The sequence below is a fragment of the Bombus pascuorum genome, chromosome 8 (assembly GCF_905332965.1).
Source record: "Bombus pascuorum chromosome 8, iyBomPasc1.1, whole genome shotgun sequence".
NCBI classification, from domain to species: Eukaryota; Metazoa; Arthropoda; class Insecta; order Hymenoptera; family Apidae; genus Bombus; species Bombus pascuorum.
The window spans coordinates 17,339,427-17,351,916 of NC_083495.1; the positions used below are offsets into that span (position 1 = coordinate 17,339,427).

Sequence of the window (12,490 nt, forward strand, 5' to 3'; positions counted from 1 at the left end):
ATCATCATAGTATCAGAAAACGGTGACACTTCGATATTACCACCACGCCATTAAGGAAATTAGTATCAGTTTTGTATCAGCAATAGCTATCACTGTGATATCAAAGGTTAATATCAATTGTACGTAAGCAACCACTGCGTATATATATGCGTGTGCGTGTTTCTACAGGGTGAATCACCTGACGTGATCATCTGGATATCTTTCTTGTTTTTGATAATACTGACAGATGTTTCAAGTACAAGTTGAATGGTTTCGAGAAGACATAATCTGACATTAGCTTCTTCGTAGGCGAACACATAAAGAACATATAAAGGTCACTGATATTTTTTTAAATGGAATGATATATTATTTATAACATTAGCTGATTCATATGGACATTCTCTACAAAAAAGTATTAACCGACTTATATGTACCGAGAAACCATTGATTTAAGAAATATTGTAACTTTAATTTGTCAAATTTAACGTACGAAAGACAAAGGCAACATAAACTCAAGAACGTCGTGTTTTTCCTTAACCTCTACATCTAAATTTGACATCTAACATCTAAATTCAGACTAGCAATCACGGTACGGTTCAATCACGTCATATCAGACACCTGTCAAAATCGCTAGCACGTAATCCAGTAGGAGCATTTACAATAGACAGGCAGTTCAGTCAAATAAAATGAAAAGCTCTTGATTGATGACCTGACCTGGCGTGATCTGATCTTATTGCGATCGCTAGTTTAAATCTAGCTTGAAGTTAGAATATTTGCTAAGCTAATATTTTTTCGGTATAAATTGGTTAATACTTTATTAATACTTTATAGATTAATAATTTTTTGTACAGAATATTTAGCTCAGTCGGCTAATGTAATAGAAAAATATATGATTTCGTTTAAAAAAAGAAAAAGTGACCTTCATATGTCTTTTACGCTGTCACTTACGAAAAGCTAATCATATCAAATTATGTCCCCTTCGAAACCATCCAACTTGTACCTGAAACATTTTTTATATCACTAAAAACAAGTGAAATATTTCAGGTGGTCACGTTAGTAGGTCCACCCTAAATATTTATTCTCTGTATACTTCGCAAATATTTTCCATATATTTCACATATTCGTGGCATATCATACTTGCATAAATTTATCACGTACAGATAATAAATTAGATTGAAAGAATCACCTCTATGTTGCGAAGTAAAAATCAAACAATATTTTTGTCCCAGTAATTGTAGAAAAATATTAATATTGATTGCGTTTTATCACTAATAGAAATATAAGAACTGATATTACAAATACGTGTTCTGATTAATTAAATTAGAATTTTAGTCCCGTGTCTAAATGTAATATTTGTTTCATGATCTCGTATGTTGTAAAACTAACTGATACCATAGGAATAGCTCGTAGATAATTGATACTCATTCCACGATACAGACCTTTTGCAATACCATTTTCTTCATATATCGCTTTTATAGTCTGTGACATGCTAGAACTAAAAGTGAATTATAATTAAATACTGTATAATAAACCATTAAAGAATTAAATATCCCCTTTTATATTCACATTATAACAGTGGTAGACTCTTACTTGCATTTGTGAGTATTATGATCCATCATACCTAGTTGCATCCGTCTTCTGGTAACATCTAATGGATAAGAAAAACTTTGAGCAACAGCACCAGCAATACCTCCACACAATAATCTTGCTGGTATCGTTAAAACTAAACCACCTATAGTTACATTAACATATAATTTTTATCAAGTATTAAAGACAATTACACAAGTTGGAATTATGCATTTTATAAAATTTATTTATTTTTTATTATATATATATATATATATATATATTATTATTAATTATTTAAAGTTTAATTATTAAATTCATATCTTAGATCTTAGATCTTATTTGTTGAAAAATGTATAAAGAATTCTTAACACTGGGGACTGGAGACGCGAATTCGCGTCTTTCATACTTCGTGCGGTATCCTATAAAAACTTTAACTGCTGTTAAATAAAAAACAGCAATGGATGCTATAAACGAAATGTTATGAAAATGTTTTTACATTACATGCCTGAATAATACGAAACCGTTATCAATATATTAGATATAATATTGGTGACCATGAATCTTTTTCAGTCGCTCCAAAGACACCCGAGAATTCAGGCTATATGCTTGTCAGAGCGGCCGGTCCCCAGAGTATTAAACATTTGTATACTTATATTAATTAAAATATTTTTCAAAAGTATTTTTAGAAAATTGTTAAATTTAAGTAAAGGCCAACTATTTCTTTTATTTTTATATAACTCTTACCAAAAAATATTAATTTATATATTATTATTGAAAGTAAAATTTCTATTTCAATAAATCTATACATATTTTAAACTAGTCATACCAGTATTTCTGTCATATTTTTCACAAAAATAATTTGGTGCATGTTTCATGCATAAATATTTAAGTTTTTCAAATGAATAGAATGAAAATCCTGCATATGGAATCATGCCAATAATAGTTGGCCAAAACCCTCTGTACAATGCTCGAATACCACCTTCCTGAAAGATTCAATGATATAATATTGTTATTAATCAAAAATCAATCATTAAAAAGATAGTATTTTATGTCAATTTACTTTTTTTTGTTTTTGAAGTTATTATTTAAAAAATGTTTTTTACAAATGAATACATGGTAATAATATATGAACAAATTCACAATTCAAAAAGCTCTAAACCTTGCACTCTATATTTTACTTGATATGCTAACTTTCTTGCTGTTGCTTCCTATTCATATAAACTACATATATATTTATAATGCAGCTGTTTCTTATATGTTTTTGTGCATTTCAACAAAAGCTTAATTACATGAGATCAGAATAAGTAATCTCAAATGTAGATTAATCGCATCTTTTTATGCAAATGTGTTAATATATATTATGACAGTAATATTATCTTTCAATCTCAAAACTTCAAGTCTTTTAATAAAATTTAATGAAATATGAACTCACTTTTTTAAAAATTGTGATACCCGCATGTACAATCCCTACATAAATATGTTCTCCGGCAACTTGAAAAGCAAGTCTGGCTCTAATGACATCAAGTGGATATGTTAATGTAACTGCAGTAACACCAGCAGCAGATCCAGCCAGAAACTTATCTGTATGAGTATGTGTTCCAAATAAGTCACCTAAATACTGGTAGAAATAAAAAACTGACTTAATTTACTAATAATTTCAATCATATATATTTAATTTTTTTAACAAGAATGTTGTATTTATTTCCCCCTCATTGAAGCAGTTTGTCAATCTTATATTTGTATAGATAAACTATTAAACATTTTTAAAAGTAGGTAAATTATTAAATATTTTACATATATGTATTTATATGTGTATTTATGCAATATATTCATTTGCATACATAAATCCAAAAATGAATCTAAATTGTAAAAGCTCACCTTTAAATTATGAGCATGTCTTTATATTAATAACGGTTACTTCGCTCTGTGGAACCACTTTACCCAGAAAAAATTGATATTATTTCTTTAATTATTTCAATACAAAAGGTTGCATTTACTAATAATTACCTTTTTATATAATTCAAATGTAGTAAATTGTGTTGCTGCATATGGAAATATTCTAATCATTTGAGCACAATTTCCTTTGTAAAGAGCAATAAATCGTTCACGTTGAATTATTTCTTTCAATCCAGAAAGGACACCTACGTAGAAGAAGAAGTTAATGTATTTGATTGTATTGTTTTTAAATATTTTTTCTTACAAAGTTGTATTCTTTACCTAAGTGTTTATAATGTTTATTATGTGCTTGCAATAATATTTTTATCCTATCTAGTGGAGCTACTGTTGTTTTGGAACACATTCCAGCTACCCCTGTGAAATGTTTATTATTAATAAAACAATCTTTATTTATTATCAAGCAATTTATGTAATAGTACTGCAAATTCTTTCAAATTGATTACTACCTTTCCTTAATAATAATAATGACACAAATGTTGTCATAAATATGAAACTGTTCTACTATGGTTGATAATAAATGAATCACGTAATATTTCGCTCTAAACTAATAATAATTAAATGAAAATGCGTTATTATTATTCAGTGACATTTTGTTGTAAGAAATATTTAACTCACCGCCGGCAATTAAACTTTTTAGTAAAAATCCATAATCTTTCTCGGACTCAACGCGGAATGCCATTTTTGAATTGTTAATGTAGGATGTACCTAAATATTATATTGGAAGAAGTGGATCGAGGCACAGCCATGGAAAGTTACCGATTCGATTCCACCTCACTGTGCAGATAATACTCCATTGCTTGATAACGGGATCACTGGTTTTTACTTACTTTTTCTTATTCATATTAAAAGTGCTATATATTTAGGTTATGTTTTCTAGTAATATTTATTATCTATAATTATGAAATACTATTAAAAAAATAAATTAAGAAAGCAAATTATGTATAAAGAATACAAAACAAAATCTATCAAAATAACTTTGTATTTGTTTTAATTAAAAAAAATCTTTTATTTAAGATTATTTTAATTTATTATAATTTATTCAAGCCTGCAGAAAAGTGTGTATGTGTAATTAATTTATTTACGACAGTTTAAAATTTGATTCTTTTATTCTACAATAAAAGCATTAACTTGTTTAGTTTCGCACAGTTTCTTTTTTACATGTTATTTATTTATTAAATATGTTCTAGAAAGAAATAATTCAACTTGAATAGAATTCCTTAAGATAATCGGCTTTAGGTTTCAGAATTGCTTTATCTTTAAGACTCACAACCCAACCAGGTTCAAGACCATAAAATAATTGTCTAGGATCTTTACGCTGCACAAGCATTTTGTAACTAGGATCATCTTCAATTTTTGGTAGCTCGTAACCATATTTCTGAGATAAAATCAAACGTTCACGAGAAATTTCTTCAGGATTTGCTAAATATCCTCTTGTTTCTGCACTCATATAATATTCTAAACAATCTGTCGGAGGTAATAGTCTGCGTGGTATTGGTTCTCCTAAATAGTAAGCATGTTTTAAATATAATATTATCAAGCTTTTGATTCTAATATGCTTTAAAAATTTACCAGTAGTAAAAAATCTATCAGTATCCTTTATTGCATGTAAACAGTGATTATCGTAATATGCAGTAGTAATAGTACCACCATTTCTTTCAATTGCTGCAATTACTGGTTCACTGGCCCATTGGACTTCTATATTGACTTTTGCTTTGAAGTTATCGGCTCCCTAAGACATGATTTTAAGCAATATTTGTTTCAGAAAAACATAATACTTAATGTTCCTATATAAAAATATTAATTTAAATACCTCATCTGTAAGATGAACACCTGCATGTTTCCATTCTACTTTAAGATCATATAGTCCTGTGTTGATTATAGATACAAGATCAATAGGTTTAGATGAATCTACTCTGTTTGTATCAATATATAGTTGTAATTGTTGCAGAGATAAAGGAGGATATTCTCTTTTTAAACTATAAATATATATAAAGCAAAATGATATTATATGATACACAATACTTGATACACAATATCAATTTTCAACTTATTTTTAAACTAATATAAAAGTTTTAAAATTTTAAATAAAAAATTCAAGTATATGTCATAATTGAAATACAGTTTTCTAATATATATATTAATATTATTACATTTTATATATAAAATTTATATAGAAATTAAACAACTCACTGGTGTCCTTTATAATATGGTTCACGACCAAATCTAAGATAAAATGGGGTATTTCCAGTTTCATATCCAATTCGCATAAAATTCTGTCTTTGACCTGATCCCTTATTACCTGCTCCGTGCTTATCTCCACCATGTTGACCTCGACCACGTTTTGTCTGTTAGAAATACACATTTTTTCAAAATAATTCTCAAATGAGATTTTTATATATTTATAAAAAATTTTCATGTTACATATACATATATTGATTCAAACAATATTATTTAAACTAAAATATAAGACATAACAATGAAAGATAAAAATTAGAAAATATTGATAAAAATAATATAATTTTTATTCAAACATTTATATGAAGCTCAATTTCAATATTAAAATATAAACATACAATATAGTTTTAGAATAATACTAACAGGTTTGTTTGCACCAGGATTATTTCTTATGTTACTTAAAGCTAGTCTAGGTAATGTTCGCAACATTGACAGTGCTAAATCTCTTCCTTGTTTACTGGCCATTATTTCGGAAAGTTTCATTACGTTGTTTCAACTTTCATATATCTTTATACAACAATAATATTTATTAAATGTATGATCATTTCTTTATTCCTAATTTTCTTGCACTTCAAAGAACATAACCTGAATATCAAAATCAATACATATCACGATCGCACGATCATATAAACGTTTATAGTCTGCTTAACAAGACGAGGTAGTAAACATTAACAAAATCTGATTACTGCAACTGCAACTATTGGTTGAACGAGAAACTCGAGCGAGTGTCAGTGTCGTATTTTTGAATAGACCAATAAAGGAGCGTTCAGACGATCAGTATATATTTTCAATACAATATTGAAAACCTTAAATGTTGACAATAACATTAATCGTTTAAATAGTCTCTTACGTATGATAATGTTGAAAACCTTAAATTGACAATAATATTTATCGCCTGAACGCTTATTTAGACCTTGAATGGCATACCTAGAATACGGCTTTAGGTTTACATTTTAAGCACATGAGTTGCATATCTACAAAATATATAAATTGTGACAATATACATTCTCGAAAAGAGTAGGGTGTTCTTTTCGTTCGACGCTTTGTTGAATGTGGATCGTGGAGCAGAATCTATTTCAATCCATAACGTAAGATATCTTAAAATAATCAAAAAATGACTGAAACTCTTCAATTAAGAGGGACACTTAGGGGACACAATGGATGGGTCACTCAAATCGCGACAAATCCAAAATATCCGGATATGATACTGTCTTCTTCACGTGGTAAGTAGCCACGTAGCGGCTTACACGTTGTCTGGCATTATTGCTACTATTTATTTGTGTATATATATATATATATATATTTATTTACATTCGTATAGCTTTTCAAAGTATTTTATCCATTTATATTTTGTCAATTACACGCAAAATATGTATAAAAATTTATACATTTTGTTTGTAGATAAAACTTTAATCGTATGGAAGCTGACACGTGACGAAGCCAATTATGGTATTCCTCAGAAGCGTTTGTATGGTCACTCTCACTTTATTAGTGATGTAGTGTTATCGTCAGATGGTAATTATGCTCTATCTGGTTCATGGGACAAAACTCTTCGACTTTGGGACTTGGCCGCAGGTCGTACGACACGACGATTCGAAGACCATACCAAGGTGTGAAATTTTCCTTCTGATCTATGGTCGTCGCTCTTCACGAGATACATGGAAGCTTTTTTTTTTCAATTTTTTTTTTTATTGAATGCCATTGGCAGAAGATGTAACTACGTGAGTGTCTGGGAAATATACTGAAGCTTTTTTTTATATATTTTTTTATATTTAATAAATAGAAGAGGTGGGCAATTAAGTATATAGTATTGTAAGTACTGACCACATTTGATACACAAATATATGTTGCTTGCAAATAATCAATTGTATAAATTAAATAATTGTGTTAACAGGATGTTTTAAGCGTCGCCTTCTCCGTGGACAATCGTCAAATTGTTTCTGGCTCTCGAGACAAGACAATTAAACTATGGAATACTTTGGCTGAGTGCAAGTATACTATTCAAGATGATGGACATACAGACTGGGTTAGCTGTGTACGTTTCTCTCCAAATCATTCCAATCCCATCATTGTTTCTGCAGGCTGGGACAAATTGGTCAAGGTATGTTAAAGCTATATAAAATACTAATATTTATTTTAATCATAATAACATGATGTATATATTTTTATTGAACATGATATTTGTGAGTGTAAGCGGATATGGGACTGATCTTCGAAGTTGTAACTATTTAATAAAGTGTTGATTATTTTTATTTTTCTCTAATTGTATAATAATTTGCAGGTATGGAACTTAACAAATTGTAGACTGAAGATCAATCACAGTGGACATACTGGATATCTTAATACAGTTACTGTCTCCCCTGATGGATCGCTTTGTGCTTCAGGTGGCAAGGTATATATTAGAAAAATATAAGTAATGTCATCATCGATATAGCCCTTTTATTTAATTACTCAGCAAAATCTATCTGAATCACTTCATTTTTGTTCTTTCCATAAAATTACAGAATTATTTGAAAATTGCACTATTATAACCTCCTATATCTATAGTATGATGCATATTCTTGCAAAATGTTTAAACTTCTAGTTATATAAGAATCTTTTTAGATATCAATTAAAAATTGTTCTTTTATTTGCAGGACTGTAAGGCTATGTTATGGGATCTGAACGATGGAAAGCATCTCCACACGTTAGATCATAACGACATTATCACAGCTTTGTGCTTCAGCCCTAATCGTTACTGGCTTTGTGCTGCATTTGGACCTTGGATCAAGATATGGGATCTTGAAACCAAAGAAATGGTTGAAGAATTAAAACCAGAGGTAGTGTCTGCAACAAGTAAAGCAGAGCCACCTCATTGTCTATCTTTAGCATGGTCTACTGATGGACAAACCCTTTTTGCCGGCTACTCAGACAATACTATCCGTGTTTGGCAAGTTTCTGTATCTAGCCGTTAAAGACTTTAGACTGGAATAAAATAAAAGCAGAAAAAAAGGAACAAGTGTTTAATTTATTTATACATATACAATGCTTTTACAAAACAATGATTAAAAGTCTATTTTTCACTAGGTTTAGAGTTTTTAATCTTTTCTTCAAACTTTTCAAATTCTTTTTTTGCGATTTGATCTGTTTCATCCTCTACTTGCACTACTCCAAGCACTTCTGGAATATAAAATTGCATCATATTTTGAACTCCATTTTTTAAAGTTATCACAGAACTTGGACAGCTTGTGCAGGAACCTTGCATTTTCAATTTCACTATGCCTTCTTCGAAGCCCTATAATCAGATATAATACTAGAGATATTGCCAGTTTCACAATTCATAATTTCTTTATTCCCTAAAATTGAAAGCTGTTTAAAAATGAGCGAACTAAAGTTACTATTGCAGATTTATATCATATTATATTTATATTATAGATATAAAAATTTGTTCTAAAATACAACTTATTGTTATTTTATACTTTTAAATTACTTTACAAAATGATGTAATTTTAAGTTCAAGAATATCAGTTACTTATGTAGTTTTATGCTAGGACAGCTAACTTTAACTTATGAAAAGATATAATTTCAACAGTAGCTGTATATAAATATGTCATATCTTTTAGTTTAGAAATGAAATTGAATCTCTTTTTAATTTATAAAGCTCATTTCATATGGATTGTGAAATATTTTATAGTTAAAATGTACAAAAAAGTTAAAAATTGTTAAAAATCTAATTTTATATTTATATCAGATATCACAACTATTGTAAAACAAATTTGAACAGTTATGATATAATAGTTAATACTCTTAACTAAAAATGTTTAATTACCGGTAATCATTATCGATGACGGAAATTTTATTTTGGTTATAAATAATCATTACCAATGGTGGACATTTAATTTTGGTTACAAGTAACCAATATAAATGACCGAAATCTTTTTTGGTTACCGATAGTCATTATCGCTGGCAAAACCTTTTTCTGCTTACATTCAGCTATTGTTAATTATTATTAACATGACTGATAACTCGAACATATTCATTGACAATGTAAAAAAAATTGATTATAGAATTTGTACATTTTATTAAGCAAAAGAAAAGGTATGAAAATATATAAAACAAAGAAGAGAATAAAAAATATTGTACGATAGTTTTTATTCTATTCTTTGTTTCATATATTTCCATACAGTATTTTGTTTGCCTAATAAAATATATAAATCCTATAATTAAGTTCTTTTATGTTGTCAATGAATTTTAATTATCAACAGCGTTAATAACAATTGACAATAGTCGAATGTAACTAGAAAATATTTTTGTCGTCGATATCGATTAGCAGTAAGTAAAAAGATTTTTCGTCGCGAATAATGATTATCGATAAACAAAATAAAATTCCGGGAATCGATAATTATTGATAATCAAAAGATTTCCAGTAATTTTTATTGGTTACTGGCAAACAAATTTAAATTTCCTTCATCGATGGAAATGATGGAAATATATAATGGATGCTAATAATCAAAATGAATTTTAATCGTTTAATTTTTTAAGAAATTACTTTGAGATTTATTGATAACTGGCCTCCATTTAAATAAAGATTAATTTCTATGACTTTTTTCCAAGGAATGTTTAAAATAATTATTATTTTCGACTTCTGATTTATATTTATCGTTTTTCGTATATTAACTATTCAACAAAATAGGAATAAATTATTACACACCATAAATACAATATCACCTCCATCTTCCTGTACTGTCGGTCGTATTCGAGTATCCAATAATTCTTTTATCATTTGTACTATTTCACTATCATCCTCACTAATTTCTATAATAAATAAAGTATTATTAATCATATAGAAATATTTTTGTTTTTCAACATACAGTATGTCTGTCTTAAATATCTACACATGATATTTGAGGCAAATTTATAATGCATTTATTCCAAAACAAATGATAACTCTTGTAAAAAACAGATTATTTGTAAACATTTAAAAAGTAAGATTTAAAATATTAAACATATTCTGCAAGATAAATTAATATATATATATATATATATATATATATATATATCTGTATTCCCATATTAAAGCAATAAAAAAATCTGTATATACATTACATTTATATATCAATTATTTAGAAGATGTTTCAAATGAAAGTTATTAATTAACTCTCTGTATATGTACCACTAACGATTTTGTATGAAAATTGATAAATAATAAGGAATCTCACGAGTATCTGTTGCAGGCTGTTCATCGGTTAATATAGGTAAGCCAGTTGCAAAAAAATCCATTATGACAGCAAATATTTCTGGTTTCAATAATTTCCACTCAACATCTTCATCAGCTTTTGATATTGTAATAAAATCAGGACCAAAAAATACAGACTTTACACCATCAATACGGAATAACATTTTTGCAAGTGGTGAACAATATGCATCCGTAGCATTAGGAAAATCCTTAGTTTGACCTGTTTCTAACACTTTAACTCCAGGTATAAATTTTAAACTATTTGGATTTGGTGTGTCTTGAGTTTGTATAAACATTGTACGATTTTGTATAATATTAAATGGTTTTTTAACAGGAAGTAGATTTGATCTTAATATGACATTATTGTATTTTGTATACATACATGCAACACAATCTTTAAAAATGCTGCAACATTAATAATAAATAATATATAATTTAATATGTAATAATATATCACATAAATAATCTTAGATTATAAATAGTAAAACAAATTAATAAATAATGTAATATTACGAATCATTAAAATTTTTATATTTATATTTATTTATTTGTTTGTTTATATTTTAAATTTTTCACAAATTAAGAATAAAATTTGATAGCTTACTTCGAATATTGATATGTTGTTGAAGACGTACGTAATAATTGTCGACTAATAGGTAATGTGTTTCTGAAAATTTTATCCATTATTGTTTCATTAATTACTTTTTATTATAGAGATTTGCGGTTAGTTTTTATCACTATTTCTTGTTTTCGTGTTTTCTTTCGCTTATTAATATATGAATTATTTTTATTGTTTGCGCAATTTCACGTTATTATTGTACATATTAACAGATGTGGCGCCAACGATTGACAATATTTTATTAATGTTTATATACAATTTTTAAGTGACGACTACGTCTTCTAATGTTTTAAGGTTATGTAAATCTAATAACAAATACAGTACAAATCATTGTATACAATATAAGGCTGGCTACGATCATATAAACAATTCTCGACATTCGCTAAGGAGAACCGTCCGAAAGTTGAGTCGTGCTAATCGTGTAAAATCAACATGGAAGGTCAATAAAGTCCGCGTTTTTGCCAAATAGACAGAGATGAATAGAGTGTTTTTGTCTCTGTCTGAGACATTTATAACATGTCACGCATGCGCAGAACTATAACCTTCTTGTCTTCCATGTTGATTTTTCACAACTAGATATGACTCAATTTTTGGACGGTTTCCTAAGCTTCAATATATGAATGTCGAGACTTGTTTATATTTATGATCGTGGAGCTGGCAACTCGTCGAATTATTTGCTAGTGGGCGATGGCTTCTTCCCCCATTTCCATTTTGAGTGTTGCGTTCGTGTCGGTTAATAATGTTCTTAATTTAATAATGTCCCTTGGATGGTACGAGCTGTCCCAGATTAGAAACGAAAGTTCGTGGAAAAAGACAAACGCCTTAAAACACTGAAGTATTAAACTCCGGAGTGCGTGGCATAAGGCGAGGACTTTTATCGAAAATAAGTAAGAATTGAAATCATCGCTATCGCAAAG

The 12,490-nt window shown here is 28.3% G+C and overlaps 4 protein-coding genes across 4 annotated transcripts; 1 reads left to right on the top strand and 3 right to left on the bottom strand.

The window, feature by feature from the left end:
• Positions 1-1,004: 1,004 nt before the first annotated feature.
• Positions 1,005-4,504, bottom strand: LOC132909562 (solute carrier family 25 member 16-like). Its single transcript, XM_060964475.1, has 7 exons — positions 4,120-4,504; positions 3,766-3,858; positions 3,556-3,689; positions 2,981-3,166; positions 2,375-2,531; positions 1,570-1,711; positions 1,005-1,474 (listed from the first exon to the last, which is right to left on the bottom strand). The coding sequence occupies exons 1-7, from the start codon at positions 4,181-4,183 to the stop codon at positions 1,300-1,302; spliced, it is 951 nt and encodes a 316-aa protein (XP_060820458.1). The 5' UTR covers positions 4,184-4,504; the 3' UTR covers positions 1,005-1,299.
• Positions 4,505-4,591: 87 nt separating this feature from the next.
• On the bottom strand, positions 4,592-6,386 carry LOC132909565 (large ribosomal subunit protein uL15m). Its single transcript, XM_060964479.1, has 5 exons — positions 6,103-6,386; positions 5,695-5,849; positions 5,315-5,480; positions 5,074-5,233; positions 4,592-5,004 (listed from the first exon to the last, which is right to left on the bottom strand). The coding sequence occupies exons 1-5, from the start codon at positions 6,220-6,222 to the stop codon at positions 4,703-4,705; spliced, it is 903 nt and encodes a 300-aa protein (XP_060820462.1). The 5' UTR covers positions 6,223-6,386; the 3' UTR covers positions 4,592-4,702.
• Positions 6,387-6,748: 362 nt separating this feature from the next.
• On the top strand, positions 6,749-8,737 carry LOC132909561 (small ribosomal subunit protein RACK1). The gene is made up of 5 exons (XM_060964474.1): positions 6,749-6,962; positions 7,141-7,349; positions 7,634-7,840; positions 8,021-8,131; positions 8,376-8,737. The coding sequence occupies exons 1-5, from the start codon at positions 6,854-6,856 to the stop codon at positions 8,691-8,693; spliced, it is 954 nt and encodes a 317-aa protein (XP_060820457.1). The 5' UTR covers positions 6,749-6,853; the 3' UTR covers positions 8,694-8,737.
• On the bottom strand, positions 8,727-12,059 carry LOC132909568 (NFU1 iron-sulfur cluster scaffold homolog, mitochondrial-like). Its single transcript, XM_060964485.1, has 4 exons — positions 11,559-12,059; positions 10,938-11,359; positions 10,430-10,533; positions 8,727-9,013 (listed from the first exon to the last, which is right to left on the bottom strand). The coding sequence occupies exons 1-4, from the start codon at positions 11,636-11,638 to the stop codon at positions 8,792-8,794; spliced, it is 828 nt and encodes a 275-aa protein (XP_060820468.1). The 5' UTR covers positions 11,639-12,059; the 3' UTR covers positions 8,727-8,791.
• Between the last annotated feature and the right edge of the window lie 431 nt (positions 12,060-12,490).